The sequence below is a fragment of the Lycorma delicatula genome, chromosome 9 (genome assembly GCF_047948215.1).
Source record: "Lycorma delicatula isolate Av1 chromosome 9, ASM4794821v1, whole genome shotgun sequence".
NCBI lineage: Eukaryota > Metazoa > Arthropoda > Insecta > Hemiptera > Fulgoridae > Lycorma > Lycorma delicatula.
In genome coordinates, this window is record NC_134463.1 from 88,798,282 (window position 1) to 88,825,767 (window position 27,486).

At 28.3% G+C, this 27,486-nt stretch overlaps 1 protein-coding gene across 2 annotated transcripts in view; it reads left to right on the forward strand.

Annotated features, from left to right (window-relative positions):
• The first annotated feature begins 529 nt into the window (after positions 1-529).
• The window catches only part of Spag1 (Spag1 axonemal dynein assembly factor), a 36,373-nt gene continuing 9,416 nt past the window's right edge, over positions 530-27,486 (forward strand). Inside the window, exons 1-6 of one of the 2 annotated variants that reach the window (XM_075374552.1) lie at positions 531-1,071; positions 7,856-8,015; positions 16,075-16,194; positions 17,532-17,760; positions 22,029-22,190; positions 23,984-24,111. In XM_075374552.1, coding sequence (XP_075230667.1) covers positions 914-1,071; positions 7,856-8,015; positions 16,075-16,194; positions 17,532-17,760; positions 22,029-22,190; positions 23,984-24,111 — 957 coding nt within the window. In that variant the 5' untranslated portion in view covers positions 531-913. Of the gene's footprint in view, positions 1,072-7,855; positions 8,016-16,074; positions 16,195-17,531; positions 17,761-22,028; positions 22,191-23,983; positions 24,112-27,486 lie in introns of both variants that reach the window. The other variant, XM_075374553.1, reaches the window with a different exon arrangement.

Here is a 27,486-nt window from a genome sequence, read left to right on the forward strand (position 1 = left end):
GAGCAATTCTGTGGTGTACTTTCTTTTTATGATATGGAAGATAACAACTAAATTATAGATAAAGAATTAAAAGTAGGAGAAATCAATTAGTTTAAATTATTTTTTTTTTAGTGAGAAGTTGAAACAAATAACATTAAGAATACAATGTACGAAATTATTTGAATTTGCTCCAACAAAAATCAAAAACAAAATAATTTATTTTGCAATTTTTGGAGAATAGAAAAAAATTAAGAATATAAAACAGACAATAAGTCTATAAATTCGTTTCGTAAATTACAAAGCAGTTTCAATTAACACATTTGACAAATTCATATTTTCATTTATATCTTTGCAATATGAAAAATCAAAAATATGGTACTACTGCCAGGATTATGCAAATTGCACTGTCGAAAATACAATGAGTAAATAAATTCCAACAGACTAAACGTTAGGTGATTACGCAGATTAATTATTCAGCTGACTGTTAGAGATAAATTATATAATTAAAACAGCTGATTGTTGCAGTAATACAAAGAGATCCTGATTCTCAACTACTTTCTACATAAATCACTAACACTACACAACACTTTACTATAAAAACTTCTTTTTATGTAAATTCAATTAAGTTATTTATTTTCATTATTATTTATTTTTTTTAGAAATTGTAAGTACTTACAAAACTTACTTAAATCTACTCAAGAATGTTGTCATGGAAACTGGCTGAGGACTAGGAGTTTTCTGGAATTGCATCCTGTGATTTATGTTTGTTTATTTATTTGCTGAGTTTTTAAATTTGTGTAAACTAACAATAATTATCATTTTACATCTAGTAATATTCACTTAATGATCGTTGTTTAACGTTCCTCCATTACAATATATCATTCAATTGTGGAAAATCGTAGAACAAAGGAAGATCTAAAGTTTGGTTAGTGCAATGTTGGATGAAACTGTTGATCAACCAGTTCAACAAACAACCGTTCAAAAAAAAAGTTTACTAAATAAATACGATATTTCTCTTGATCAATTAACCTTTGAATATGTTCAACAGTGTAAGAATGTTAAGGAACTTGAAAAAATTGTGAAAATTTTAAGGTAAGAAACTGCAAGTTGTGCAACGAATTTTTTGTTTGGTTATTATACCACTTTGCTTCTAATGAATTTTAAGTTTTTTAAATTCAGAATTTTAAGTTTGTTCTGAAATTTTAACAATTTTCAGTTACTACTATGGTAGATTTAGTTACTATTCGTACTTAGTAAGTTAACCTTGCAACATTTTTTAAATAAAATGAATTAATTGTCTCTGATAAAACCCCATTCTTTTACTAAAATAAATATGTATGATTTTTTCAACAGTGGTAGTGAGAAAATTGTTTTACTGTGTACTTGAGATAATTGTTTTTTAAAGGTTATGTGTGTAGTTTGTAACAGCTAGTGGTTTGTAGTGCAATGTTGGTTTTTTTTTATCTTAAATTTGTAGCTATATAATAAGTATATTTTTAGTACAAAAATAGACCTACATGTTTGCATTTTTTTTTATTAACTATAAACGGTTAATTGAATGATGAATTTATTCAAAAATCTTCTTTGTAGGAAGATAATTTAAGTCTTTCAACTATTTTTATATTGGTTTCACTCTCGCCAGCAAACAAAATTACAGGATCCTATCTTTTAGCCAATTGTAAAATATAATACATGGCTGCCCACATTTTTTTTATCCTTAACTAGTGTAGAAAATACTTCGAATTTTATGAGAGGTAAAGATCTTTAGTTTTATATTTGCCAACCAAACTATGAAAAGTAGCTAAAGACTTTCTCCTGTTACTTATTGATTTTGTCTAATTCTCATTGTAGTCATGTGAAATATCACAATATGCTGGGTCATTCCATGTCTGATCATTGCAGTACTCAACCTGATCCTCTTGTATTTCTAAAAAAATTAGTAGAAAAAGCAAAAATTGTAATAATATTAGAACACTTCAATGAACCCTCATATATTTAAAAGCAATTTTCTCTAGTCACTGTTGAACTAAAATGTTGAATTTAGATTCATTCTAAAGCTGAGGACATTTGCTTTTGTGTGAGATAAACAGCTTGTTATATTTTTAAGTAAATCTTGAATTTTAGAAAATTCATATCTCCGGTTGTAATATATATATGGTACAGCATTGTGGTACAGCATGTGCTAGTACAATACGTTAGTACCACTACAATAATTATTTGTTGCGCATCACTCTTTAACAATTACACCTTTAACTAATACTAGTCTCCGATGAATTTTCCTATAGACTTTTCACCATCTGTAATATAAATATATATATATATATAATATATATAAATATATATATATATGCAAAATCAGTTCTTTTGTTATTGTATTTGACCATATTCCCCTCTGTACTAATTATGTCAAAAACAAATATAAGCTGTTTATTACCAAGAGTACAAAATTCAATAATGCTTCTTACCTTATGCTTATTGTTATTTCATAAAAGAGCACTTTTGAGGATTTCCCTCATCATCAGTTAATAAAACCTTTTCTTTTAAAAAAATCAGACATAAAAACTTAAAAACACTAAAATTGTAAACATATAAAAATATATAGTCATAAAAATTTAAAAAAAATTTTATGTATGTGTGGCTAGCCACAACAAATTTTAAAAAAATTTTATGGCTGCATACTTTTATATGTTTACAATTTTCGTGTTTTAAGTTTAATGTGTGATGTTTTAAACAGAAAAAGTTTTATTAACTGTTGATGAGGGAAATCCTCAAAAGTGTTTTTATGAAATAACAATAAGCTCGAGGGTAAGAGCATTATTGAATTATGTATTCTTGGTGGTAAATTGCTTATACTTTTGTCATTGACATAATTAGTACAAGGGGAATATGGACAAATTCAATAACAAAAGAATTGATTTTGCTAAGGGTAATTATAAATGCTGACCAGGCAAAAATGCCCTATTATTTTTACAAAATGCACATTAAGTTACAGAATGTTATACATTTAATAAATTTCAGTAAAACAAGTTTAAAACTAAATATAATACCCACATATGCTAAAATAAATATAAAGAATTCCCAATGAAGTAAAACCGTAAAAACAAAAATATTCGCAGAGATATAGAGTAAAACAAGAAGACAAACAGGGATATTATAAAACAAACGATATAAATATTAAATTGTACATACATAACTTGATTTATTAAATATTTTAGGTAATGACATGTTTAATTATATAATTGATTTAATTAGGTTTAATAATATATATAGACAAGAGTTAAAATCCTCTCATAACAAGAAAATAAGTAATTTGATTAAAATAAAAAATTATAATAGAAAAAAGGATTTTAATAATAATTTATATAACAATAATTTCAACAAAAAGTATATTGTTGAAAATATAGAAAAACAGGATATTTTGAGTTTGGTAGAAACACGTGAAAATTCTGATAAGACTTTGTAAAATCTAAATGAATGTAAAATTCAACAATAGTGAGAAATCAATAATAGCTAATGCTTTACAATTTAATCTAGCAGATAACGATAAAAATAAAATTATCAAAAATATTATTATTGATACCGAAATGAATATTAACAGAATTAGCCATAATTACATTATGTTATTACAATAACATTTATAAAATTAATAATGTACTTATAAATAAGAAACCACTTTTCAGCAAAAAAGTAATATATAATTTAAAATAAAAATTAAAGTAATTGTTTTGTACTTGTATTTGAAAAAACAAACACACTGATTGTTATGCTAGTTAATTAATATAATAATTTTTAAAACATTTATAAATGAAAATAATTTTACAAAAGTAAAAGACCCAACTAGTAAATTGTTAAAAATTACAAAAAGTAATTAAAATAATTTTTAATTAATAACAATTTCTAATTATAGTAATAATATGAGGTATTACATTAGATTATATCCATTTAAACCATTTGCCCCCAAACTTACTGGTCTTACTAAAATGCATAAAAAAGATATAAAAAATAATTAGTTTCAAATCCGCTCCGTGTTTAATTTATTTCTAAAGTAATAGATAAAATACTCATACAAAATCAATTTACCTAATAAGTATATTATAAAAAATTGGTACGATTTAGTGAACAATTAATTAGAATAGTAAACAAAAATACTAAAATTATACAGTACTCTATGTGTGGCTAGCCATATAACAAAAGTTTTTTAAAATTTTTATGACTATATATGTTTATAATTTTAATGTTTTAACTTTAATGTGTGATTTTTTTAAAAGAAAAAGTTTTATTAACTGATGATGAGGGAAACCCTCGAAAGTGCTTTTATTAAATAACAATAAGCAATAAGGTAAGAAGCCTTATTGAATTTTGTACTCTTGGTGGTAAACTGTTTATAATTGTGTCATATATATAATTTTTTTTCTACTGTGTAGTTCCATTAATTTCCTTTATTTGGATTCCATTTATATTCAATATTAATATGTACATATTTCATCCATTTTATTTATATTTGTTGCAACTTACATTTGATCCTATTTTCATATTGAAATCTGAAAATATGAAAGAGGCTTTCCTTTGTTTGTTATGAATTATGATTTGTTTTGAATAAACACAAAATTTAGGTCTTTTTATGGACCTAGTGACTTCAATTCAATTTTAAAGCTGATTGAAATTTAAGAAATTTTAACAACAATAATTACACCATTGAATGAATTTAAGCTTGTCATACAATTCAAAGAGCCCTGTATTAACAAGTCACATCCATTTCTTTCACTGCCTGAAACATTCATACAGTTATATTTCTCGTAACTTTAATCAGGTTTCTTCTAATTTGTTTTACATGTAAGATTTAGATAGTTTTTGGTGAGAGGCTAATGGTTGTGTACATATTTTAGTCTTTTTTAGAAAAAGTAAGTAAATTCATTCACAAATTGTTAATTATTTAACAAACTGAGGCCATACTGGCCTCCATGGTGCAAGTGGTAGCATCTCAGCCTTTCATCCAGAGATCCTGGATTCAAATCTTGGTCAGGCATTGGCATTTTTCATACATTACAAAAATTCAATCTCCATATCCCAACCACAAGCTTTTCAAGCTTATGTGGCAATATTAAGCAGCAAAAAAAAAAACAAATTATCATTCTATTATATTTTATGAAATAAATTTCATTTAATGTTTATTTTACATGCTTTTTATGATTTTTTTATGTGTAAATTATTACTGTTCTAATTTTTGATTATGATACTGCAAACTAAATTTTTAATATTTGTTTATTGTAATTCATTTAGTGAAGAAAAACAAAAACTGAAGATTTATATATATATATCTGTCACTATCTAGCCATCCAGCATAAGCAATAATTACTGAATTTATCATTATTTAAAGTGCTATAATTTATACATTTAATGTTAATTAGACAAGGTTAACAACTGTAGATTATGTTTGTGTATATATGCGATTTGTCAATACACAAACGAACATAACCTACGCTTGCTAACCTCAACTAATTAACAGTAATGTTTTGATTATTTAAATAATAAATTCAGTAATTACTGCTTATAGTCGAGTTGTTCTATTGAAAAAAAATATGCATGCCGATAAATATGGGCAAGTACCAAAAATGATAAAACTTTTGTTTGTAAGATTTTATAGTAATTCGCTTATAGAGAAATATTCAGATGACTTAATAGTGTAACATTGAAAAGTTTACATCATAGATTCATTTTTATTATAGTGGGCCAAAAAGTATCATAATTAAGAAAACGAAGAACTACTTTAATAAATCGGTGATTTATTTAATCTTATTTCATTTTTCAGAGAAAAGATAAGATATAAAATTTTCCCTAGATAAGCTGGCCATCTGTTTTGTATTACTTTAGTCAAGATACAAGTAGTTTTGATTATGATAATTAAACATGTTCATCTTTGCTAGCCCTACTTGATTAAATTTCTTAAGGAAAAATATGTCAACATCCAAACCTAAGTTAATTTTATTCACTGATGGTTTCGCAGTGTAAAACTTTATAAAATAAAAGCAAATTTTCTTTTAATTTCTTTTTTTCTTTTTTTTATTATTGTAGAAGAGCTGCTGATTGCCCCTTTCTTCTACCTCTTATAGTAAAACATCACACATTCGTGTGAGACGTACAGTAAAATGAGTAGTTGTAGAGATAAGTTTACTTTGATGATCCAGTAAAAGTTACACAACCCTATGATTCAGCTTTGATTAGTTGAAAAAAAATAGAATTTGAGGAATTAAATAATTTTTTAACAAAATCCATTTTTTTTAGCTGTCAATTAAAAGCACTCAAATCTACACTCATTTTGCCTTAGATGAAATTTTTTTAAACAAAAAAAAAGCTTTTTTGCATCTTCAGCATATTTTATTAATTCTATGAACCCACAAGAGAAAAAACTTAAACGAAAATATATATGAATTTGTAAAATATTAATAATGTATATTGCATAATGTTTGTGTTGCATTGAGTATGTTTTACAAAAACTATTTATAAAAGTGATGAATTACAAATAAGCTTTCTACATTTCAATGTTCCTTCACAATCACATCTATTGTAAAAAAATTCTGATACTCAGGGCACCCTGGGTCTTTTGCTGGTCAGTATTAACAGTTAACCAAAATATTACTATAGAGAACATACAAATTAAAAAAATTGTTATACAAATTAAAATCAAGTGTTATTACATGAATTATTGAAAATTATTTATAAATTTGTGATTGAAATGCTTTTTAAATGAGCTTTACCCAACAGAATTTTTATCGGCTTCTTTATTTTTATCTCAGGTTGATAAACACCCCCAAATACACTGTTTATTTAACTTCGAATAACATCAAAACATGAATTGCTAAATTAAAATATAAATTGTTCTTAAAATTACTCTGTAATAAAGGCGTTAGGTATATATTAATATCCTTCTAAAATAACATATTTGTATGTAGCTTTATTTGAAATGACAAGAGTGAAAGTTTCCCGCTCTCCCAGAACTTTTACAGTTTGTAAACTATCTGTTATATTTTCATAAAAAAGTAGAAATAGAAGTATTTGACAACCCCCACCATTTAAATTTGGGTATCAAACTTTATTTGCACTAAAATGTAACATATTTTATTTCATATGAAATGGATATGTTCTCAGCTTTAAAGCGACCCAAAATCTTCACCCAAACAGGACAAAAGAAAATAATCCTTCTACACGTATGAAGGTTCATGATTTTTTTTTTTTTTCAGCTAATAAAATATTAACCAAATGAGTTAAGAAGTCTCAGTTTTAATTTTTTAATAGTTAGATTGTTTCAAATGTTGCTTATTTGTTCCTAAATCTTGAAAGATCAAATTAAAAAGGTTTCTTTTTGTGATGATTTCATTTAGAATGATAATGGATTTCACATGGGAAGTTTTACTTACAACAAAATTATTCACATCTTTAAATTTTATTGATCCAGATTGTAATGAGCCCACACAGAATTTGTATGATTCTTTGGAAGTACATTAAAACAACAAAAAGGATCATAGTACTTGATGGCATTACCCATAAGTAAAAAAATGCGATTGAAGAATAAGTAAAAAAAAAAGAAGATTGAAGTGATTTGACAAAATTTTAGAATAATTAGTGAAAATTGTACTCTGTCATTTCATCTAATGTATTCACGCAAATTATGAATAATTTGCAATTTATTCCTATAAGGTTAGTAGAAAAAAACTATTTAATATATATGAAAGTACAATTTTTACAAGCCAATGGGTTAACGTTTTCTTAAAAACATGACAAAGGTTTGCTTGCCTTCACAATTTAAAAAAATTTTCAAAGATAAAACGTTTTAATAAGTAGCTAATAATTTTTACTTTTTCTCTGGATTTTTTTTCAGGTCAGGAGAAGAAGGTTACTATCCAGACCTTCAAAAAAATGCTGAAAATCAGTTGCGAAGTTTGGCACCCAACAGTCGGGTCTTGAGAGTAGAAGAACCTATTGTAAGAAAAGAAGAAATGTTGTCTGATGAACGTAAACAGGTTGATAACGATATGATGGTCAGTTTTAATTTATATAAATATGTAGTAATGTTAGATTCTGAGTAAAACTATTTGTTACAACTTGCTAGCCAGGATATGCAGGGACATCTGCAGGTCGACTTTGAAGATTCTAGCTCTTGCAAATTCCTTGCTTGTGCAAGTTTTCAACTTCTCTCAATTTATAATTTGGTGATTTTTTTGTAATAGACTGAAAGTTAAAACCTACAAACTATATAGCTAATGCAGGGTTCTCAGTATAAATGGTGAAGGAATGCATATACATTTTTTTCTATAACAACTTTTATGTATATGTATGCGACTATGAATTACAATCATATGAATATAGATTAAAAAAAGCCCCTGTGCAGTTACTCATGTGTGTTTGGTGAACATATGTAGCACTCTAAAGGCGAACATCTTTTATGATTTTTCAAAGGTTATGTTTTTAGTCATGATGTATGGACCATTTTCTCCTTGCAGAATTTTATCATGTCAGGGCTAACATACTTATACAGCTTGTTTGTTCAGTGGTGGTGATAGAAATTGGATGAGCGGTAGCATTACAGCATTAGATTATGGTGGTGGTAAGAACAGTATTTAATACTTGCGTAATCGACCTTTGTTCACAGCTGTTGTTTGTTAATAATATTAGTGTCATTAAAGAAAAGTTATTTTTTAGTTAACTTTATTTGAATTGTTCATACATTTAATTTATTGTAGTGTAAAAATGAACTCATAATGTCAGCAAAAACCAGTAAAATTGGGGGAAAGAGGATTATCAAAAGTCAAATTTGAGCAGTTTTTCTGAATATTTAAAAATTTTATGAAGAAAGAACCCAAAAAACAAGCAAAAAATTTTAAACAAATTCAGACTCCTGTTTATAAACTGACTGGTGTATCTGTTAGATCCCCTCAGCACATTTTTAAGCAACAAAAACAACATAAAACTAACAGAAGTGAATTCAGTATTCCTCGTAAAAAACAGCCAAGTTGAAGATTGACCTAAATGATTACAACAAAGGTGTTATTTGGAAGACAGTAAATGAGTTTCACTTAGAGCATGGAGAAGCCCTTCTCTGAGGAAACTTTTGCCATTAGTAAAAGATCAAATAACGTTGAAGGGAGCATTTGAACTCATACAGTCATGAAAAATTTAGGCTTCTTGTGGAAAAAAGCTGAAAGCAGAATGATGATAAACGAAATAAAAGGTTGTATTATCTGCACTCCATGATGTGCTAAAATGAATAAAATCATCCAATTATATAGGTAGATGAAACCTATATACATTTTTCCCATATGAAGGGTCAAGCATGGAACATTTCTTCAGAAGGACTGAAAGCTCTTATTTCTAAAGGGAGTGAGCAATAATAGTTAATACAGGAGGACAGTTTTATAGAAAATGCTCTGTTAAGTTGGGTCAAAAAATGGGCGATTACTGTAATGATATGAATTTTAATTTTAAAAAATGGGTTAGGTCTCAATAGCTAATTAATCTGTCACTGAGATCTGTTATAGTCATGGACAATTCACCATACCACAGTGTTCAAATAAATCCAGCTCCTAAATCGAATTCATAAAAACAAGGCAGGATCGGTTGGCCCGTTAGAAACAAGATAACATTTTCACATGAACTCTTCAAAACCGAATTATATGCTGATAAAACTACATAAACCATGATTGAAATGCACAAAATAGATTCTTTGTTGCTGAAAAGGACATACTGTTGTCAGATTACCCTTATCGTCTTGACTTAAGTGTTATTAATGTCTGGGCATGTGTTAAAAATTACATTTCTCAAAAGAGTGTAACATCATTAGTGACACCTATTAAGCATCATGATCATTTTATTTTATGACTTTTTTTTTATTTCGCTGACAAATTAAATCCTTCTGACATCATATGAGTTAAGATTTATGAGATGACTGATAGTGTCGGTGATTGTGTATGTTGAACTTGTGGCAATGATTCTTAGAAATAAAAATAATCATGAATTAATGTCATCATCCACGATCACGTAGCTAAATACAGAACTAAAACTATGCATAGTTTTAAAGATCCAAGACAAGCTTCATTTTTCTCTAGTAGATTTATGATTAGCTACTGAAGTGTAATATTTGTGTAATATATTAAGGACATAAGGAACTTGGCAGAGGCGAAATTATGGAGCTGAGTGTTCTTAACTACCATCATAGATGAAGTTTGCTCTGTATTCCTGTCTGCAGACCAAACTCTCTTTGTTACTGGATCAAGACAACTAATAGTTCATGCAGCTCATACGCCACCACTCGCCAAACAAACTGTACATGGTGAAAAACTGTCCAATACTGCAACTTAATTAAGGTAGGGATAATAACATTTATTAACAAGACCCTTGTCTCTAATACTGCAATGAAATGTAGCAATGTTATACAATGTCATTAGGACATGCACGTCGTAAAGTGTTAATGTGGATTGCACTGATCATCAGATACACACCGTTAAGTTTTTTCTTACTGGGTTTTCATATTTCCCCCCACTTCTTGCTTATCTAATAGATATTTGGATCTATATTACTATTTCTATTCCACTTATCAACAAATTGCATTCTCATATGTGTACAGGACAAAATTGAAAATTGTTCGTATCTATCACATATGCAAAAATGGAAACATTAATTTCTGAGCGTGCAAAAAATAACTTGAGAAAAGAAAAACCTCATTTTAATGAAATGCAATTTAATTATTAATGGTAATTATTTTAGATGGTTCTCAAAGTGAAGTAGCAAACATTTTTTAACAGCAGATATTTTTGCACATAATAGCAGATCTTTTAAACAGTGTTGATTTTATTAAACTCTTCACATTAATTACATAATTAGGACAATTTTTATAATTTTTTTTTACAATTAAAGTTTTGTGTGTCTACCAGCATTATTTTTTGTATAACAGAACTGTGTGGTGACCTCAGATGATTTTCTGAAGAAAAAAAGTGTTATTAATCATTGATTCAACATGCATATAATTTAAAAATTTTAAGAGGGTTGCTAAAATACTGTTGTATATTAGACTCTTATAAAGTGATACTAATATCTGATTCTCATACTTTAACATTTCAGATTTTTTTAAAGTTAACTGCTGGAGAGGCAGATATTTTTTTACATTTAAATTTATTGAATTTCCTGTTACTGCTGTCAAGCGAATTCGTTGTGAGTAGTTATACAGTTAACATCAAATGTGTATAGTTTGTTCGATGAGCAGATGAAAGGTTTTTTAATTTAAAACGAAAAGATAAGGGAAAGTATTAGTATAAGTATAAGTTTGTAGTATTGTGTAAATTATAATCAATTATTTTGTTAATTAGAAGTTTACAAAGTTAATTATATTTTTTTACTTTTATTAGAGTTTTATACAGGAGAAGTAAAGTTATAGTATAAATTCAAATGGGTGGAAAGAGTTCAAGATGAAATATAATTAGACAATAATTACAGAATTTATAGATATCATGGCAAAAGGACTGATATAGTTATACTAAGTATAAATCAGTGTATATTGCACAGGAATAATCAATCATCTTCTATAATGAAGTTGTTTATAAAATTGATAATGAATTATTTGTTTCAGTTATAATAATCTGCGATTTATTTAAGTTATCTGATCATTAATGAGCTGTTGTTTATAAAAGAAGTAAATAAATTATTAAAGCAATTTATCTAAATATAGCTACTATAATGTCTCGGCATATTCTAATAAAAATTTGGCTTTATAATTTTGTTTTAAAGATTAAATTAAAACTGATGAATTTAAATATAAAATATCAGAATTATTATATTTTAAACGTTTTTGTAAAATATTATTTAAAATATTAATTACAAGGTTATTTAAAAAATTAAGGTCTCTATTGAAGAAGAACAATGAAGAAAATTAGAAATTATTACTGAGAAAATTTAAGTGTTAAAAAGGACAGTAGAAGGAAAATTATGGGTATAAGACAAAAAATTGATTATATGGAGAGGGAAATAAAATATAATAAAAGGATTGACAGAGATCAAAAAGAATGATAATTTTAACATTTTGGACTTGGAACTGGTACAATTAATTAGAGGTACCTTAGAAATTGGCTGTATATTTGAAAAAATTTTGTTATACTAAAAAAAGTTGGAAGAAATAAGATGATGATGATTAGACCGATAATTGTATGCTTTACAACAAATCATACAAAGAGGTAAGTCATGTATAACAAAACTAAACAACACAGGTAGACCCACCGGGTTGGTCTAGTGGTGAACGCGTCTTCCCAAATCAGCTGATTTGGAAGCCGAGAGTTCCAGCGTTCAAGTCCTAGTAAAGCCAGTTATTTTTACATGGATTTGAATGCTAGATCGTGGATACCGGTGTTCTTTGGTGGTTGGGTTTCAATTAACCACACATATCTCAGGAATGGTCGAACTGAGAATGTACAAGACTACACTTCATTTACACTCATACATATCATCCTCATTCATCCTCTGAAGTATTATCTAAATGGTAGTTACCGGAGGCTAAAAAAAAAAAAAAAAAAACACAGGTAAGGAAGTTTCGATAGATGAATATTACAGCATGTGCAGGAGAAAAATGTGAGCCAAAAAAATTTGTAGAAACAAGGAAAAATGGTTAATTAAGGAGTTTGTTAAAAAGTTATTGAGTAAGAGTAACTCCACTGCAAATTGAAACATGTACGGAAGATGTAGAATGAATCCACTCTGCTTAAAAAAAGAATAAAAATATAGTGTCAGGTTCTCAAAATTTGAATTGAAATTTCAAGAAAATTTGAATTTTGAAGAAAGAATGAATAAGATCAATGCTTTTATAAAGGACTCTGTGGAGAGTTTGGGTTCCTCCAGAATGCAGAAATCAACATAGAGATGACATGAATTCAGGATTGATTACCAGATTTTGGATATATCACTTGATGTCAAACTCACATTGCCCAGAAAGGCTGGTCATGTAGGGCAGTTTAGACCTAAATCTCCCTATTAAATATAATAGGTGTAAAATATCTAAAATGTAAAAGTAACCTAGTTGAATTAAAAATATTTTAAATGAGTTGAATCGTTATTTTAAGCACGTCTGAAGTGAGAAAGCTTTTGGAAAAAATTATTAAAAGAAGACTGGGTTTTTGCCCTTTCTATGTTTTGGTTTATGAGGGGGTGTTGAAGGGGAGAATAGTATTTATATTAAGAAAATTTGTGGAAAAATATTTAGTAGAGTTTACAGGAATTACAGACAGTTTGAAGTAATAAAAATTTAGTTAAATGAAAATAAATTAACAATTCCTAGGTAATTCTTTGACTGCTGATCCTCAGTATAATCAGGAATGTGATAGTTTTTACAGTGGTCTTTTAAACGTTTTGTTTAGTTTTTCAGCAGAATTTTAGATACTATTTAGTTGCATTGGTGAGTTTTAACAGCAAGCTTAGGAAGAAAGTCATTATTGATTAGTGGTGGCTGGTAATTATTAGCTGTGAGAAAAGAAGTAATAACTTGAGGATGCCTATTGTCCTAAACAATTACTATAATAAGAGTTTTTTCCCAACAGTATAATAATAAGAAATAAGCAATATAGAAAGTTGTAGGTAACTTTCTATACTTTTAAAGAGAAAAATTTAAATTAAGAAAAAGGGAAATGTTAAAGATAGATTAGATTTTATTGTTATATATAAATTGATGAGATTTTAATAAAGAAAGATATAGCTAAATACAGAGTCCAGCAAAATGATTGATGTTTTTTAGTCATTGTTATGTTGGCATAACTGTCAGTGAGAAAGCAGGACTGCTGTCCTGTCATACCATTTTAGTGGCCATCATTTGTCTGAAACAGAAAAATGTGTTAATTGTAAAGATCCGCACTCAGCAAGATCAAAAGAACGCCCCATTTATAAGGAAGAAAAGGCTATATTAAATACCTGTACCAAGCAGAAAGTATCCAACATAGGAACCCAGTGTTAGGTTTGTTCAGGTTCTCTCTAATAATATACAAAAAAAGAATGAATGCTCATCGTGCAAAGAACTAATTAAAATTGTAAAAGCTTTATCAGACCAAGTAAAGTCCCTCACGGCTGCTATTACAGCATTGAGTACTGACAAGAAGGTAACTTCTGCTAGAAAAACCGATGGTGGTTTATCTAAATCTACTATAGTCAAAACTTCAACTTTTTTTGGATCTGACAATGGGGAAACCTGGCATTGATGCTCCCCACTGTCGTACCCTGTCTGTCGTCCATTAGCCAACCATCACTGACCGCATGCCAGATCAACATTTCAGAAACCAGGACAAAGTCCATGTCCCACTCCACAACGATTGCCACAATCTCGTCATGAGCCTTCTCACCACATTAATTTGGAGGACTGTCATACTCTGGTGGATGCCCTGTAGCCTCTCCCTCCAAAGGAATGACCCTCCATGTACGTACCATCCAGGGCACTTAGTTGACTTGGTGCAATCCTTCTTAAGTGTCCCATTGACCTACAGTTGAAACAGAGCTTCGAGTCTTTACATAGTGATCTGAGCCTACGTCTACTCCTTGAAGGACTTTTAGATTGTAGAGCTTCTTGCAGTTTGTTCATGAAGACGTGGTCTAGTTGCCATTCCTGTTTAGTGTAGTTGGGGTGATTCCAGTTTTGAGTTTTTGATGTTTCCTCTTGAAATAAATGGATTTCGTAATTAGTTTGTGTTTTCTGCAGAGATCGATGAGCCTGTCTGTTTTGTTTGTTTTCTTTTGGGTGGGCCGTTTCCGGTGATGTCATGATATCTTCTTTCTCTGCCTAATTGAGCATTGAAGTCTTCGATTAATTGTTCAACATGGTTTTTGGGGATGTTATTTTTAGTCAGGTCGAGTGGATCCCAGAACTTTTCCGTTTTTTTACAATCTTTTGGGAAGTTGTTTTTATTATTAGTGGATGTATGGGCGTTTTACTATAGTGTAGATTTTATTAGATGCTTTTAGGGTAAGTGTTGAGATTCTTGGGGTTTGTGATTTGAGTTTATTATTTTGAGGCTGATTAAATAGTCTGTTCCAAACTATGGGACATTTTTCATTACACTCTTCCCAGGTATACCTTTGTAGAGCCGATGAACTTGAGATTCTTTGGCGTCCCAGTCAGTGTTTCTTATTTCCTGCAGACCCATGATGAGAATTTTGTTTTGGTTCATTAGGCCAGTTGTTACTTTTAGTTTTCCAGTCTGCATGACCAAGTTTACATTGTGTGTGGAAATGTAGGTGATTTGCTTTGGTTTGATTTTGGACTTAGTATTTTTCTTGTTCGTGTGTATAGTGTTGAGGCATTCAAATGCTCCTGATTGCATGTTATCTTCTAAGTGGTAGCCCACTATATCTGAATGCTGCCTTCTCTGATCTCTGATGTTGCTTGGTTCAGCCAGTGGAGTATTCCTTAAAAGGCCTTTCATGGTTTAATGTCAAGGGGTTACCTGTGATGGGACTATGTCTTGAGTTACAACTCTAGATATGATCTAGTGAAATGTAATTTGATGATAAATGAAGCTGTGAAGTTTTTTTAGATTCAGTTCACCAGACAAATTTCTCCCATTTTTTCCAGATATATCCAGGCACACCTTGTGGATGCTCAATCTGACTTTTCTAAAGTCGTTATTTTGGAGAAAATCCTGTAGTGTAAAAATGGATCTTTTAATGTAGATTTGTTATAAAACAATAAAGGGTTTATTTATAATCAGCACTGGTTTAAGGGATGAATTTATAAATTGTTTTTAAAAAGTTATATAATATTAATATCCAAAAAAATTATTTTGATTTTTCTGAACATACCCTATTTATTAAACTGAGTTGTGCAACCCAGTTAGAAGTAAAATATATTATTCCTATACATTAATCTCCTCCTTTGTGCTTACTTCATTTTAATTGGGTTCTACTATATTTGATTATTTTATAAAATTAATTGTCAAGCTTAGTTTTTCAAGGAATATTGCATCTTTATTTCAGTCTAACAATATACTTAATGTTAAGATATAATTTTTTTGTTTAATATTATATTTACCCATATCAGTTCTGTTATTAGATATTGGTGAAATTGATATTATGTTATAGCAATGGGAACAAGAAATAGGATCTAAAGATGAAGAACTTATGGACTGGAATAAAAATTATACTTCAGAAACTGGTTGTGGTGACCACATCCCACCAATACGTAGAGCTCCACCAAAAAAGGTTTGATTTAGTGATATTTTTTTTTAAATGACGCTTTTTATTACTGATCTGTATTATTTAATCATTATTTTATACAAAGCTAATCTGCAGTATCCAGTTGCAGTAGTACAAGGGTCTACTTTCACCATGTCACTGGTATGAAGTATGTGGTGGAGCAAAATTAATTCTGTTTCATCACTTTTGTCTGGTCAGTACATCACTAAGAATCTGGTTGGTATATGTATTCTTGAATTAATTAAAAAACCTTGCCATCCCCATAATTATTGGTTTGGTATGCATCATCATTGTTGCATTAGCTTTTATAGCAGCTAATATTGAAATTGGTGAGGAAAACCAGTATTTGAGCTAAGAACTTGTATGTGAATGTATATATATATATGTTAATGTATTTAATAATTCATTAACATATTGACAACTACTGTGTAAATAAAGTCTAATATTATATGAAATATAAATCACCAAAACAATAATTAGATAAGTTAACTTACCATATTAATTTCTAATAACCATTTTTTTGCAGTATCCCACATCTTCAGTTTGTATTAAATTTTATTATATCTATTATATTAAAACATATTTTTTTGTCATTTTGTAATGTTTTATATTATGAAATGTTGAATAAAAGAAGCATATTTCTAAATTTTGCTGTCAGTACTGGAATGATGTAATCTTTGTAATGTATACTTTACTTTGTTAATGTCATTATTGTCAACTGTTAGATCACATTTGAGATGATGATTGAATTAAAAAGAATAAAAATACAATCTAACAGTTGGCAATAATGATATTAGAATAAAGGAAAATATACTTTTTAAAGATTACATCATTCCAGTAGTGGACAGCAAAATTTACATACAGACTCATTATTCTATTCAAAATTTCATAATATAAAACATATTACTTTAGAATGTAGAATATATTTTAATGTAATAGATATAGAAGTTTAATACCAACTGAAGATGCGAGATATGATGAAAACTAGTTATTGAAAATTAATATGGTAAGTTTACTTATCTTATTACTGTATTCTGATATATATTTCATATATTTATATGTAAAGTGCATTTATATCTTAATTTAAAATATTGGTTACATAACTTATTTAAAATCTTAGTAAAATAATCATTTGTAATTAAGAATTATTTTATTTATTTATTATTGTTCCACTGATTAATTAAAAAAACATAGGTAGACAAAAATCACTCTACCAGACATGGCTAATTATTCCTGAATTCAAACTGGTTTATCTTATCAGTTACAGTTGATTTGATGCTATTCTTTAAAGAGATAATGTCTTTATTTGTTAAATTATTTCTTTGATGTTTGTTTAATTATAGGCAGATGATAATAATAAACAGCAGAATACTAAAAAGTTAAAAAAGCCGACGGTCAGCGACTATGCTACATGGGATAAATATGATGCTGAAAGTGAATTACTTAAAATGGATGCTGATGAAGAGCGGAAAAAGCTTGAAGAAGAAACTGAATTACGGAAACAAAAAGCAGTAGCTGCAGATGAACGCAAAAGAAAGGAACATAGCCGACTGAATGATATCAAGACAGCCGGTCAGTATTTATAGAATCTTTTAACACACATTTTCTTTTGTTTATAACTTTTCTAATATTTATCAGCACATGTAGTTTTTAGAATATGTTATGTCATACACATATTAAACGGTCATATATTTAATATGGTATATATAGTATATTATATTTGATAGCAGTCTATGTTAGTTTGTTATGGATAAATATATTCAGGTGGTTAATAGAGCATAAAAAAAAATGTATGTGCTAATTTATACTTCATTGTAAAAAGTAAAGCTAGTATTGTGATAGCGAACAATTTTGGTTTTCAGATTTCAATGGAAATATCCATTTTGATCATCCCTGAATCCATTTTGACTAGTTACAGCATGACATCTGTATGAACATATGTACCTTGCAATTAAAAATGATTAGCCGTAGGATGTTGAAATTTTGGGTTTAGGACTGTTGTAACATCTCCCACTGTTGTGCTCCTCCCATTTTGATTGCAATCAACTGAACTAAAAGTGTCCAAAAAAAGCTCAAAATCCAAAAATTTGGATTTTGGACTGCAGTAAGCCCTCATTGAGAGATTTTCAATGATATAACATAAGTGGTACTTATTTTCATTGGTTCCAGAGTTATAGCCAAATGAAATTTTAATTATTGAAATATTTGGATCTTACAAGGGGGAATGCACAATGCTTCGAATCTGACTTCATCTATTTTTTTAACTTTTTTTTTTTAATTTAAATATATTGATTTTTTAATAATTATTATTAACCTCATTGTAAAATTTGTACAATGAATAATAATTCAATAATAAAAAAAATATGAAGAAATATGAGAAGTAATTAATGAAATAAAGGAAGTCAAGTGGTGTCCACATCAGACTTTTAACCATCTTTACTGTAATAGTGTCATATTTTTTTATGTTCATTAAAAATGAAGAAAAATTATTAAGCTGGAAAGAAGAATTCTTAATTCAGTTAAAATTTCCTTTTTTTTAAGATGTGTCTGTACCTAAGCGATGGAACAAAAAAAGGAATGGACCATTCTAAAAGAGTAAGCATAAAGTACAAATGTTTGATGATATAGTGGCTTAAAAGAAGAGACTGCATTAATCCTTTAAATATGTTGGCTTTAAAGATATTAATTAATGCCTGAAAAAACAACTTTCTTTAACTTTTCATACTGTGAGAAGTTTTTTCTGATTTATCTACTTTGTAAAATAGCCTGTACATATAACTATTATTTATTTTGTAGTGAAAATGTTAGGTGATAGGTAAAAAATTCAAAAACCACTTAATTACATTGAAGAACTAAAAATGACTATAAAAATAATATATATATATATATATATATATATATATATATAATTTGTTGGAATAATTAATGTAAATTCTCATTTAAAGGTTAATAAACTAAAAGAAACCTTAAAAGATATCTATATGAAACCTATTTTGAAAGTGAAGGATAACAAAATTCTAAAAGGAAAACCTGACAGAAAATTTACGTGTTACATGCCACTACTTTGAACTGTGCATTTATCGTAAAAAAAATTTCTATATTTTAAATTGAATGTGACAAATTATTATCCTTTTTAACATAATTCTATCACAAAAGCGTGTATAGTGATGAAGTTACGAAAGACCTAAACAAAAGAGGAATATCTGGAGTTAGAGAATCAAGAATTAATCAACAAACAGTTTTTAAAATCTTAGAAAAAAGATTTTCTATGAAAAAGAAGAAGTTCTAAAACAATAAAGAGTAAAGCAAATGAATTCAGAAAAGAGCCAGTTAGAAACTTAAAAAGTACTGCCAGGAAAGGAAGGGATATCAATGTTAAACATGGTCCATAATTGATTGAAATAAAACTTATCTTATTACTGTTTGAGTAAACAAAAATAAAACTATGATGAGATATAGTCTCTAAATGATTTATTACTTAATATGTGTTTTGAAAACTTTCACATTCAGTACATATGAAAATGTATATTAAATATTATATACATTTTAGGCTTTATAATTTTATTGAAAGAGTTAATGACTGACTAGTAACTTCTCTGCCATGATGAAATTTTCTACACTGCTTAGCAAATATTCTTGTGTATCATGACAGTTTTGTGTGTATTTGTCTTGTGAGCACATGCATGTTTTTTTTTTTGGTTTGTATGTAACATATTTGCTCATTAATATGTATAAAACAATTATTTATGTATCTATGATTTATAAAAATAATCGTAAATAATATCGTAATAATTTTATTTACTCAGAAAAACTGATAATGTTATCTTATAATTTCATTTATAAGTTATCTTATAATTCTTTTTCATGTCATTGTCTCAGTGACATCAACTAGCATGTGAAAATAAAGTGCTTAGAAAAATTTAACTAATTAAATAAAAATATATAATTAAAAAACATTATTATTATTATTCCTTTTTCTAGTTAAACAAATTTAAATTTAACTTGTAGGTGTAAATTGAAATACTCAAATATACATTACATGTCACATTTTTCCTTTTATGATTATTTTGTATTATTTTTGTAGATATTAATTTAGGTCTTGTTTATCTTGATCAAAAATTAGAAATTGATTTTGTTTTCAACAAAGATAATTTTTTTTTTATTTGTTAGTCTTTAAAAAAAGAACACATTTATGGGAATCATTTACAATATGAAATTATTAACTGTAAGTAATTTGAAAAACTGTATATAAATTATAAAACAGACATGGTTTTAGATAAAAAAAAATATGTGTAACTGTGAAAATACTCACATACATTAAAGGAGGAAAAATGAAGGGGGAAGAAATGGCACTGCAGAAAATTTTTCATAGAATATTGTAACTTTCTTTACACTGAGCACAGAATGTTCTATTACAATATGTGTCATGAGTAACTAACTTGGAAACAAAACCGCACTGTATTACTAATGTTGAGTAGCACTTCGACATCAAAAATGTGAAACAGAAGTACAGCCAGTATTACATAGCAATTTTTCTGTTACAAGATTATTTTGTAGATATTAGCAAAGTCAGGACTGCTGTAACCATGATTGAAAATATCAGAGATTGATTTTTTCTAGATTTTTATCAAGAGAATTTTTTTAATTAGATTTAAAAAAGAACACATTTGTGTGAATCAGAATGTTTTTTTTGTTTGTACAATATGAAATTATTAGCTACAAATAATTTTTAAAAATGTATTTACTTTATAAAACAGCTAGACTTGATCTAAAAAAAAAATGTAACCTGCAAATTCTATTATAAATTTGATCATAGAATATTGCAAATATTTTTACCCTAAGAACTAAATATTCCATTACAAGACTTGAGTCTTGAGAAACCAACTTGGAAACAAAAACACGCACTACATTACTAGTGTTGAGTATCTTTTCAGCTTAAAAATGTAAAACAGAAGTACATAACAGCTATACATATGAAGCTGAATGCTGCTGCAAGCATAACCTAATTTGCATCCTAAAAAAAGGTAAATAATTGTTTATTCTTGCTTTATTTGTATTTTATTTCCTGCTTTAAATTGAATTTTAAAGATAAAATAAAAATACTTGTCCAAAAAATTACAGAAGATATTATGGTTACACTAAATATTTTTATTTTACACATTCTTATTTATGAAATAATAACAAATTATCACTAAAATATTGGTGAATCCTAACCTTTTACCCTTATTTTAAGTTTTTAACATTTATGTATTTTTATCGTAAAATTTTATGAATCAATTAAATGAAAATTTTCTCGCCTCAAAATTAAATTTTGTACGATTTTTCTGTTTTACTTAGAGCCTATGAATTAAATTTTAATATTAGTGCATTAGTATAGTGTTAGAGAAAATTATGAAACCTAAAAAAAAAACAGGATTTTATTACTAATTAACAGTTTAGTTTAAGTATTTAAAATTTGAAGTCTAGAAATAAGTAAAATAAAAATACATATAATACACACAACGCAACTTGTAAAGATATTCTACAATCAAAAATAACCTGTGAAATTATTTTGTAATTATTATAATGACAATCAGTATTGATATATTGAGATAAATTATACTTTATACTGAATAAAGCAATATTTATATTTGTACTTACGACACAGATTGTGGTTTTAAAAATTGTACCATTGAATGAGAATGTTTTGCATGCAGATCGTAACTAGTCAAGATAGGTATGGAACCTGGCTGTTAAAAGATTGAATAGATATTTTTATTATGTGAAGCTTTTTTCATTGTTCAGTTTCTGTTAATTTATTTAATAGTTATTAATTTGGTTTATTCACTTTTCTGTTTTAGAAACAATGCCTGATGCAGAAAAATCAACTCTTGCACTTAGAGAAAAGGATCGTGGTAATGAATATTACAAAACTTGTAACTATGATGATGCTATTGATTATTATACTGCTAGTATTGCCATCTATCCCAATCCTGCCGCTTACAACAACAGAGCAGCTAGTTGTAAGTTATTCATATAAAAATTAAGTATTTTTATTTATATTATTATTAAGCTAATTGAGTTCATATATTAATGCTATTATATTATTATCATAGAAAACATGTACTTTTATCAAAGTAATTTGCAGTGTATTTTTATATATATTATGCCAGTTGTCTTAATGTAAACTTACCACTTAACCCAGTGTAAACTTCTCCCAACTTAACCCTTTTACCAGTATACTTGTTTATTTTTTTACAAAAATGGCTGCTGGTAGTATGCTTGTAAGTTTACAATTTCAATTTTTGCTTTACTCGGTCTCATATGCAGTTAGAAATAAATATGAGGGATATCTCTAAAGTAAAGACCACTGGCAAATTTCTCTTCTTACAGCTGACAAACCTGTATCGTTTATGGCCACGTTAGTAATGTACACACTACATTGTTGTCTGTAAGTTATTGCGTTGTAGTATCTGATTACGTGTGAGTTTAGAGCTGTTTTGGTCGCGTTGTTCATGACCATTTAATTTAGGCTTCAGAAAGGTTTGTGCACGTCAGGTGCCACACGTCTTAAACAGAATGTTACAAAAAAAATCCGAATGGGATCTGCTATGGAATTTTTGATGCGCTATATAGAAAAAATCAATGAGTTCCTTAATTCAATTGTTACCAGCAATGAAACATGGATTTTGTATTGCACGCCGGAGTAAAAAATGGCAGTCAAGTGAATGGCATCATCCTCTATCACCAACCAGACCAACAAAGGTCAAGCCACAGCCATTTGGACGCCAACTGATGGCCTCAGCCTTTTGGGATCGGTGTGGCATACTGCTGATTGATTTCATGCCGCCTGGAACAACTATAAATGCAAAAGCCTACTACGAAACTCTATGTAAGTTATGGCGCGCCATTCAAAAACGGCGACGGGGGCGGTGGACGACATGATGGCGTCGTCCTGCTGCACAATGATGCATGTCCGCATGTTGCGAGTCTGATATGTGATATACTGAGAACATTTCGGTGGGAAATTTATGATTACACACCATGTAGTTTGGACTTAGCTTCTTCTGATTACCATTTGTTTGGGAAATTGAAAGAATTTTTGAGCGGTAAGCAATTCGCAGGTGAATGAATTTAAAATGCTGTTAATCAGTGGCTAAATGAACTGGCAGCAGAAGAATACATCAAGGCTGTATTAAAGTTAGTTTATCGCTGCGATAAATGTCTTAATTCATGTGGTGGTGGTTATGTAGAGAAGTAGTATAAGGCATGTAGTTTAAGTGAAATAAAAAATTATAAAGTTTTCAGAATAAATCTTTAGTTTAGAGATATAAAATACTGAAGACTCATGTCCAGGGTGTTGTCTGGACCTATCTAGCGCATTGATTACATATATTGTGTACGTTTGCTTTTTGGTTTGAATTATATTTAAATTTCTATTTTGTTTTATTTATTTTTTATTATAGCATAATTTCAAAATATTTTGATAATGAAGTATAGGAATATATTACAAATAATGAATCTGGTTTTAATGAAACAGGTGGCTCTGTGAACTTTAAAGATGAAAGCATTAGTGTGAATGAAATTGAGGTTACGGAAACAAAACATCTTGACTGGAATAACAAATTTGTATGGAAAATAATAATTTTATATATATTTATTATTTTTTTTAGGCTTAAATTATATAAAAGAATTTGTTACTTTTTTTATTGTGTAAGAAATTTAACATTTAAATAGTCATGTGTATGTCCCATTTTTTGTTGCAGTATGTGTCAGTTAAACTGTGGCATTTATATAATATTATTTTTGTTCACAGATTTAAAACAGGGAAAATATGACCAAGCGTTAAGTGATGTTAACAAATGTCTAGAACTGGAACCTGAAAATGCTAAAGGATTATATAGACGTGGTCTCTGCTTACAGCATAAGAATAGATTTGATGAGGTTATTTTTATATTACTATTTATAGTTAGTTAATACTTATTTATATTTTTTAGCATTTTGCATTCAATCATGTGCTCCTGTAAAGTGATCACTGGGGTTTAATATACTAAAAGGAAGGCACAGGAAGATCCTAATTGTATGCGTATGTATGCTATAACATGAAGTGTTCTTATTCACCATATAAATCACTTTCTATTGAAAAGATACTTTTATTTTGATAAATCCATATCGACTGAAAATTTTTTTTATCTGAAATTATGAGAGTTAAATATTTTGGACTGCATAATTGGAAACTATTATTAGACCTCATGAAAAAGTACGTAATGGAAATACAGCTGTGTAAAATAAGTAGATTTAATTAGGTACTATATATAGAGTATATTAATAATGAATTTTTCAGTAACAAAAAATATTAATTCAGTATTATAATTAAACACAATTTAAAAAATTGTTTTTTTTATTTTCCTCTCTGCTAAAATTTCTATCATTTTTCCCCCAGAAATTTTGAATTAAAATTTTCCCTTACAATTCCAGTTTGTTTTCTACAGTATTAGTTTTTTTATTTAGATATTATTCATAACATTGTCAAAATATAGCAAATATAACAAAAATTACACTTAAATAAGCTTTAAATGTATGAAATCGTGGTTAAGGAAACAAATCGTGCTAACTGAAATGATAAATTTGTAATTTGTAAAATTTGTATGGAAAATAAATAATGTGTTATATAGTTCTTAGCATTTAATATCATTAATTGATAGTTGTATATTTTTTTGAACATTTCTTAAAGCATTGAAGGGATTTATTCTTTTTAATTAAATAAATTTTATAAGAAAATGTTTTCAGTCCTAGAAGTAACTTTTCATGAAAAAGACAGGGAAGTAAATTTATTCATAAAGTAACCTGGGAGTATTATGTACTAAATATGCTAAACATTTTGAGAATTAGATAGGTAATGAAAATTCAAAAAAAATTGTTTGAATTCTTTTTCCCTTCTGCAAAGATTGAGATTAACAGCAGATCATTTATAACACAGACAAAACACTCAACATTCAATTTGTAAATTATTCAGCATATTAGAAACTTTACAACTGGAAAGCTTACTCTCACCCACGCAACAATATCATAAATGAAAATCAGGCCCTCTTTTATTTCACTCAATCACAGTTGTGATTGTACTCCATTAAGCCTGCAAAGATTGGAATGGATGAGATGTCAATGAATATTTTAAGACCAAAAATCCAGAAATTTCATCCAAGTTCAGAATTTGAAGAGTTTCTCAAAAGAAGCATTTTTTAAATAGACCTATATAATACAGTCACATCATATACAGAGTGTCCGGGCTAACTGTATCAAAAAGTAACAGCTTATATTAAGAGAATCAGTTTATAATTAAATAATTTTTTTTCAATAATCACAGCAATTCATCAAATTTTAATGGGAGTTAGTCAAGTTCTTTGTGTGCAACTTCTGTAGCTCAGTAATCATCTAGATGATAAAATCCAACTGCATGAAACTGAAGCCTGCAAGAATGAGGAACAGCAAAGTTCTCAAGCATATCTAGGTATCACAGTGGGCTTCATGAAAAAAATGGACTGATGATGCCATTTTTGTGTAGTCCTAACCAAATATTGACTTTCATTTTCAATTACTGCATGGGGGTTTTCAGTTCTCCCATGCAGTAAATTCAGAAATTGTGTCTGTTAACTTTTCTGTATGTATTTAAGGTTGCCTTAACATTAAATGACAAGGTTTCAAGATAATTAAGATTGTAGTTGTTGTTGTGCATTATGTCTGCGGCAAACTGATATCATAGGCAGCAATCATTTGATTTAATATGATGGAGTTGTAACTTATACTCTCGCAAAAGGAGCAGCTTATGTACATTGTTGTGAGCAGTGGAACAAGGAATTTATGAACTAGCCAACATTTTCTAACTAGCGTACATGATCTATAGTATAATCACTAACTGAAACGTTTGGATGATTTCCAGTTTGCGAAACCAATCTTTCAGTTTTTCTGTCATATCCCACTAATGAATAGACTTGGATGTAAGAGGATTGATATTCCATTCAGTTCATACATACCATTGAACATCCGAAACCAAAGCATGCACTGAACCTTCTGTTGTGGAGGTTCACATCTTGATTGACTACAGTTGCAATGTGAGTCTGCTTGCCTTTGCATGCATATTTTGCTGACTTTATACAGACCAAATCTTGGAGATATTTAATGTCGATCAAGTTTAAAAGATTATGACTAGTTTTCTAAATATAGGGCATTACTTTTGGATACTTTAGCCCAGACACCTGTATTTCTTTGAACAAAGGTATTATGATTCAGTGATTCAGTGTGCTTTTTGACTTAGCAGTTTTATGCTTATATATAAAACACGTGCAGTTGATTAGGTTTATAGGAGTATATAAAATTTAATGACTTGTCAAGTCAATAAATAATAATAATATAAATATAATTAAAATGTAAATTTATAATTATATTAGATAATATTTGTCAAAAATTGCTCAACACTTAGAGCAATTTTTTGAACACTTTTTACGACAAAAGTTTACAGTCTTAACTAATAATTATTGCATTCTATCTTCTAAACATTCAGTAGCAGCTAATCTATGTTACGTATATCAAAATGTAACATCACAAAGAAGAATTAAGTTACTCAAGTGTTGTTTTAACAAATTTTAATCAGAATTAATCTAATTATGAAATACTTCAAGAAAATGAATGATTTTCCAAAAAAAAAGTACTTGCTCGTTTTTCTTAGTTTATTTATACTTATATTGATTAATTACCAAGAAACAAAATTAAAATATTATGGTTGGTTACCTTTTCTCCAAGGTCTGTCCAGAAAGTAATGTCACCTAGTCTAAAAGTATGAAAAAAACATTTATTTACTTAATAATAAGAATTATAATTCCTGTACATTAAAATTCTTCAAGATATTGTCCTCCTGCATTGATAGATCTTTTTCAGCGGGATTTCCAAACTCGGAAGGCATCCTGGAAGGTCTGTTCAGGAAGTGCGTTTAAAGCCATTTCACAAGCTGCTTTCATGTCGTCAATTGTTCTGTAATGATTAAAGTTCAGGAAGTAATAACTCTGTGACTACTCAGCGACTCTTTGTTTTATAGCCATGGTGTTCGACTAAAATACAAATTAACGGCTGAGTTTCTATTGGCTCAAGTCAGACCTTCTACTCCTGTAATCTAATATTTTCATAAAATAGTGGATATATTTTCCCCCGATGTATAATAGCTGCTTATTAATGAAAATTTATAGAGATATTTTTAACTAGAAAGAAAGATAGTTCTTTTAATTCTTTAATTATTTTATTTCAGTATTCTTTTATATTTATGGTTTT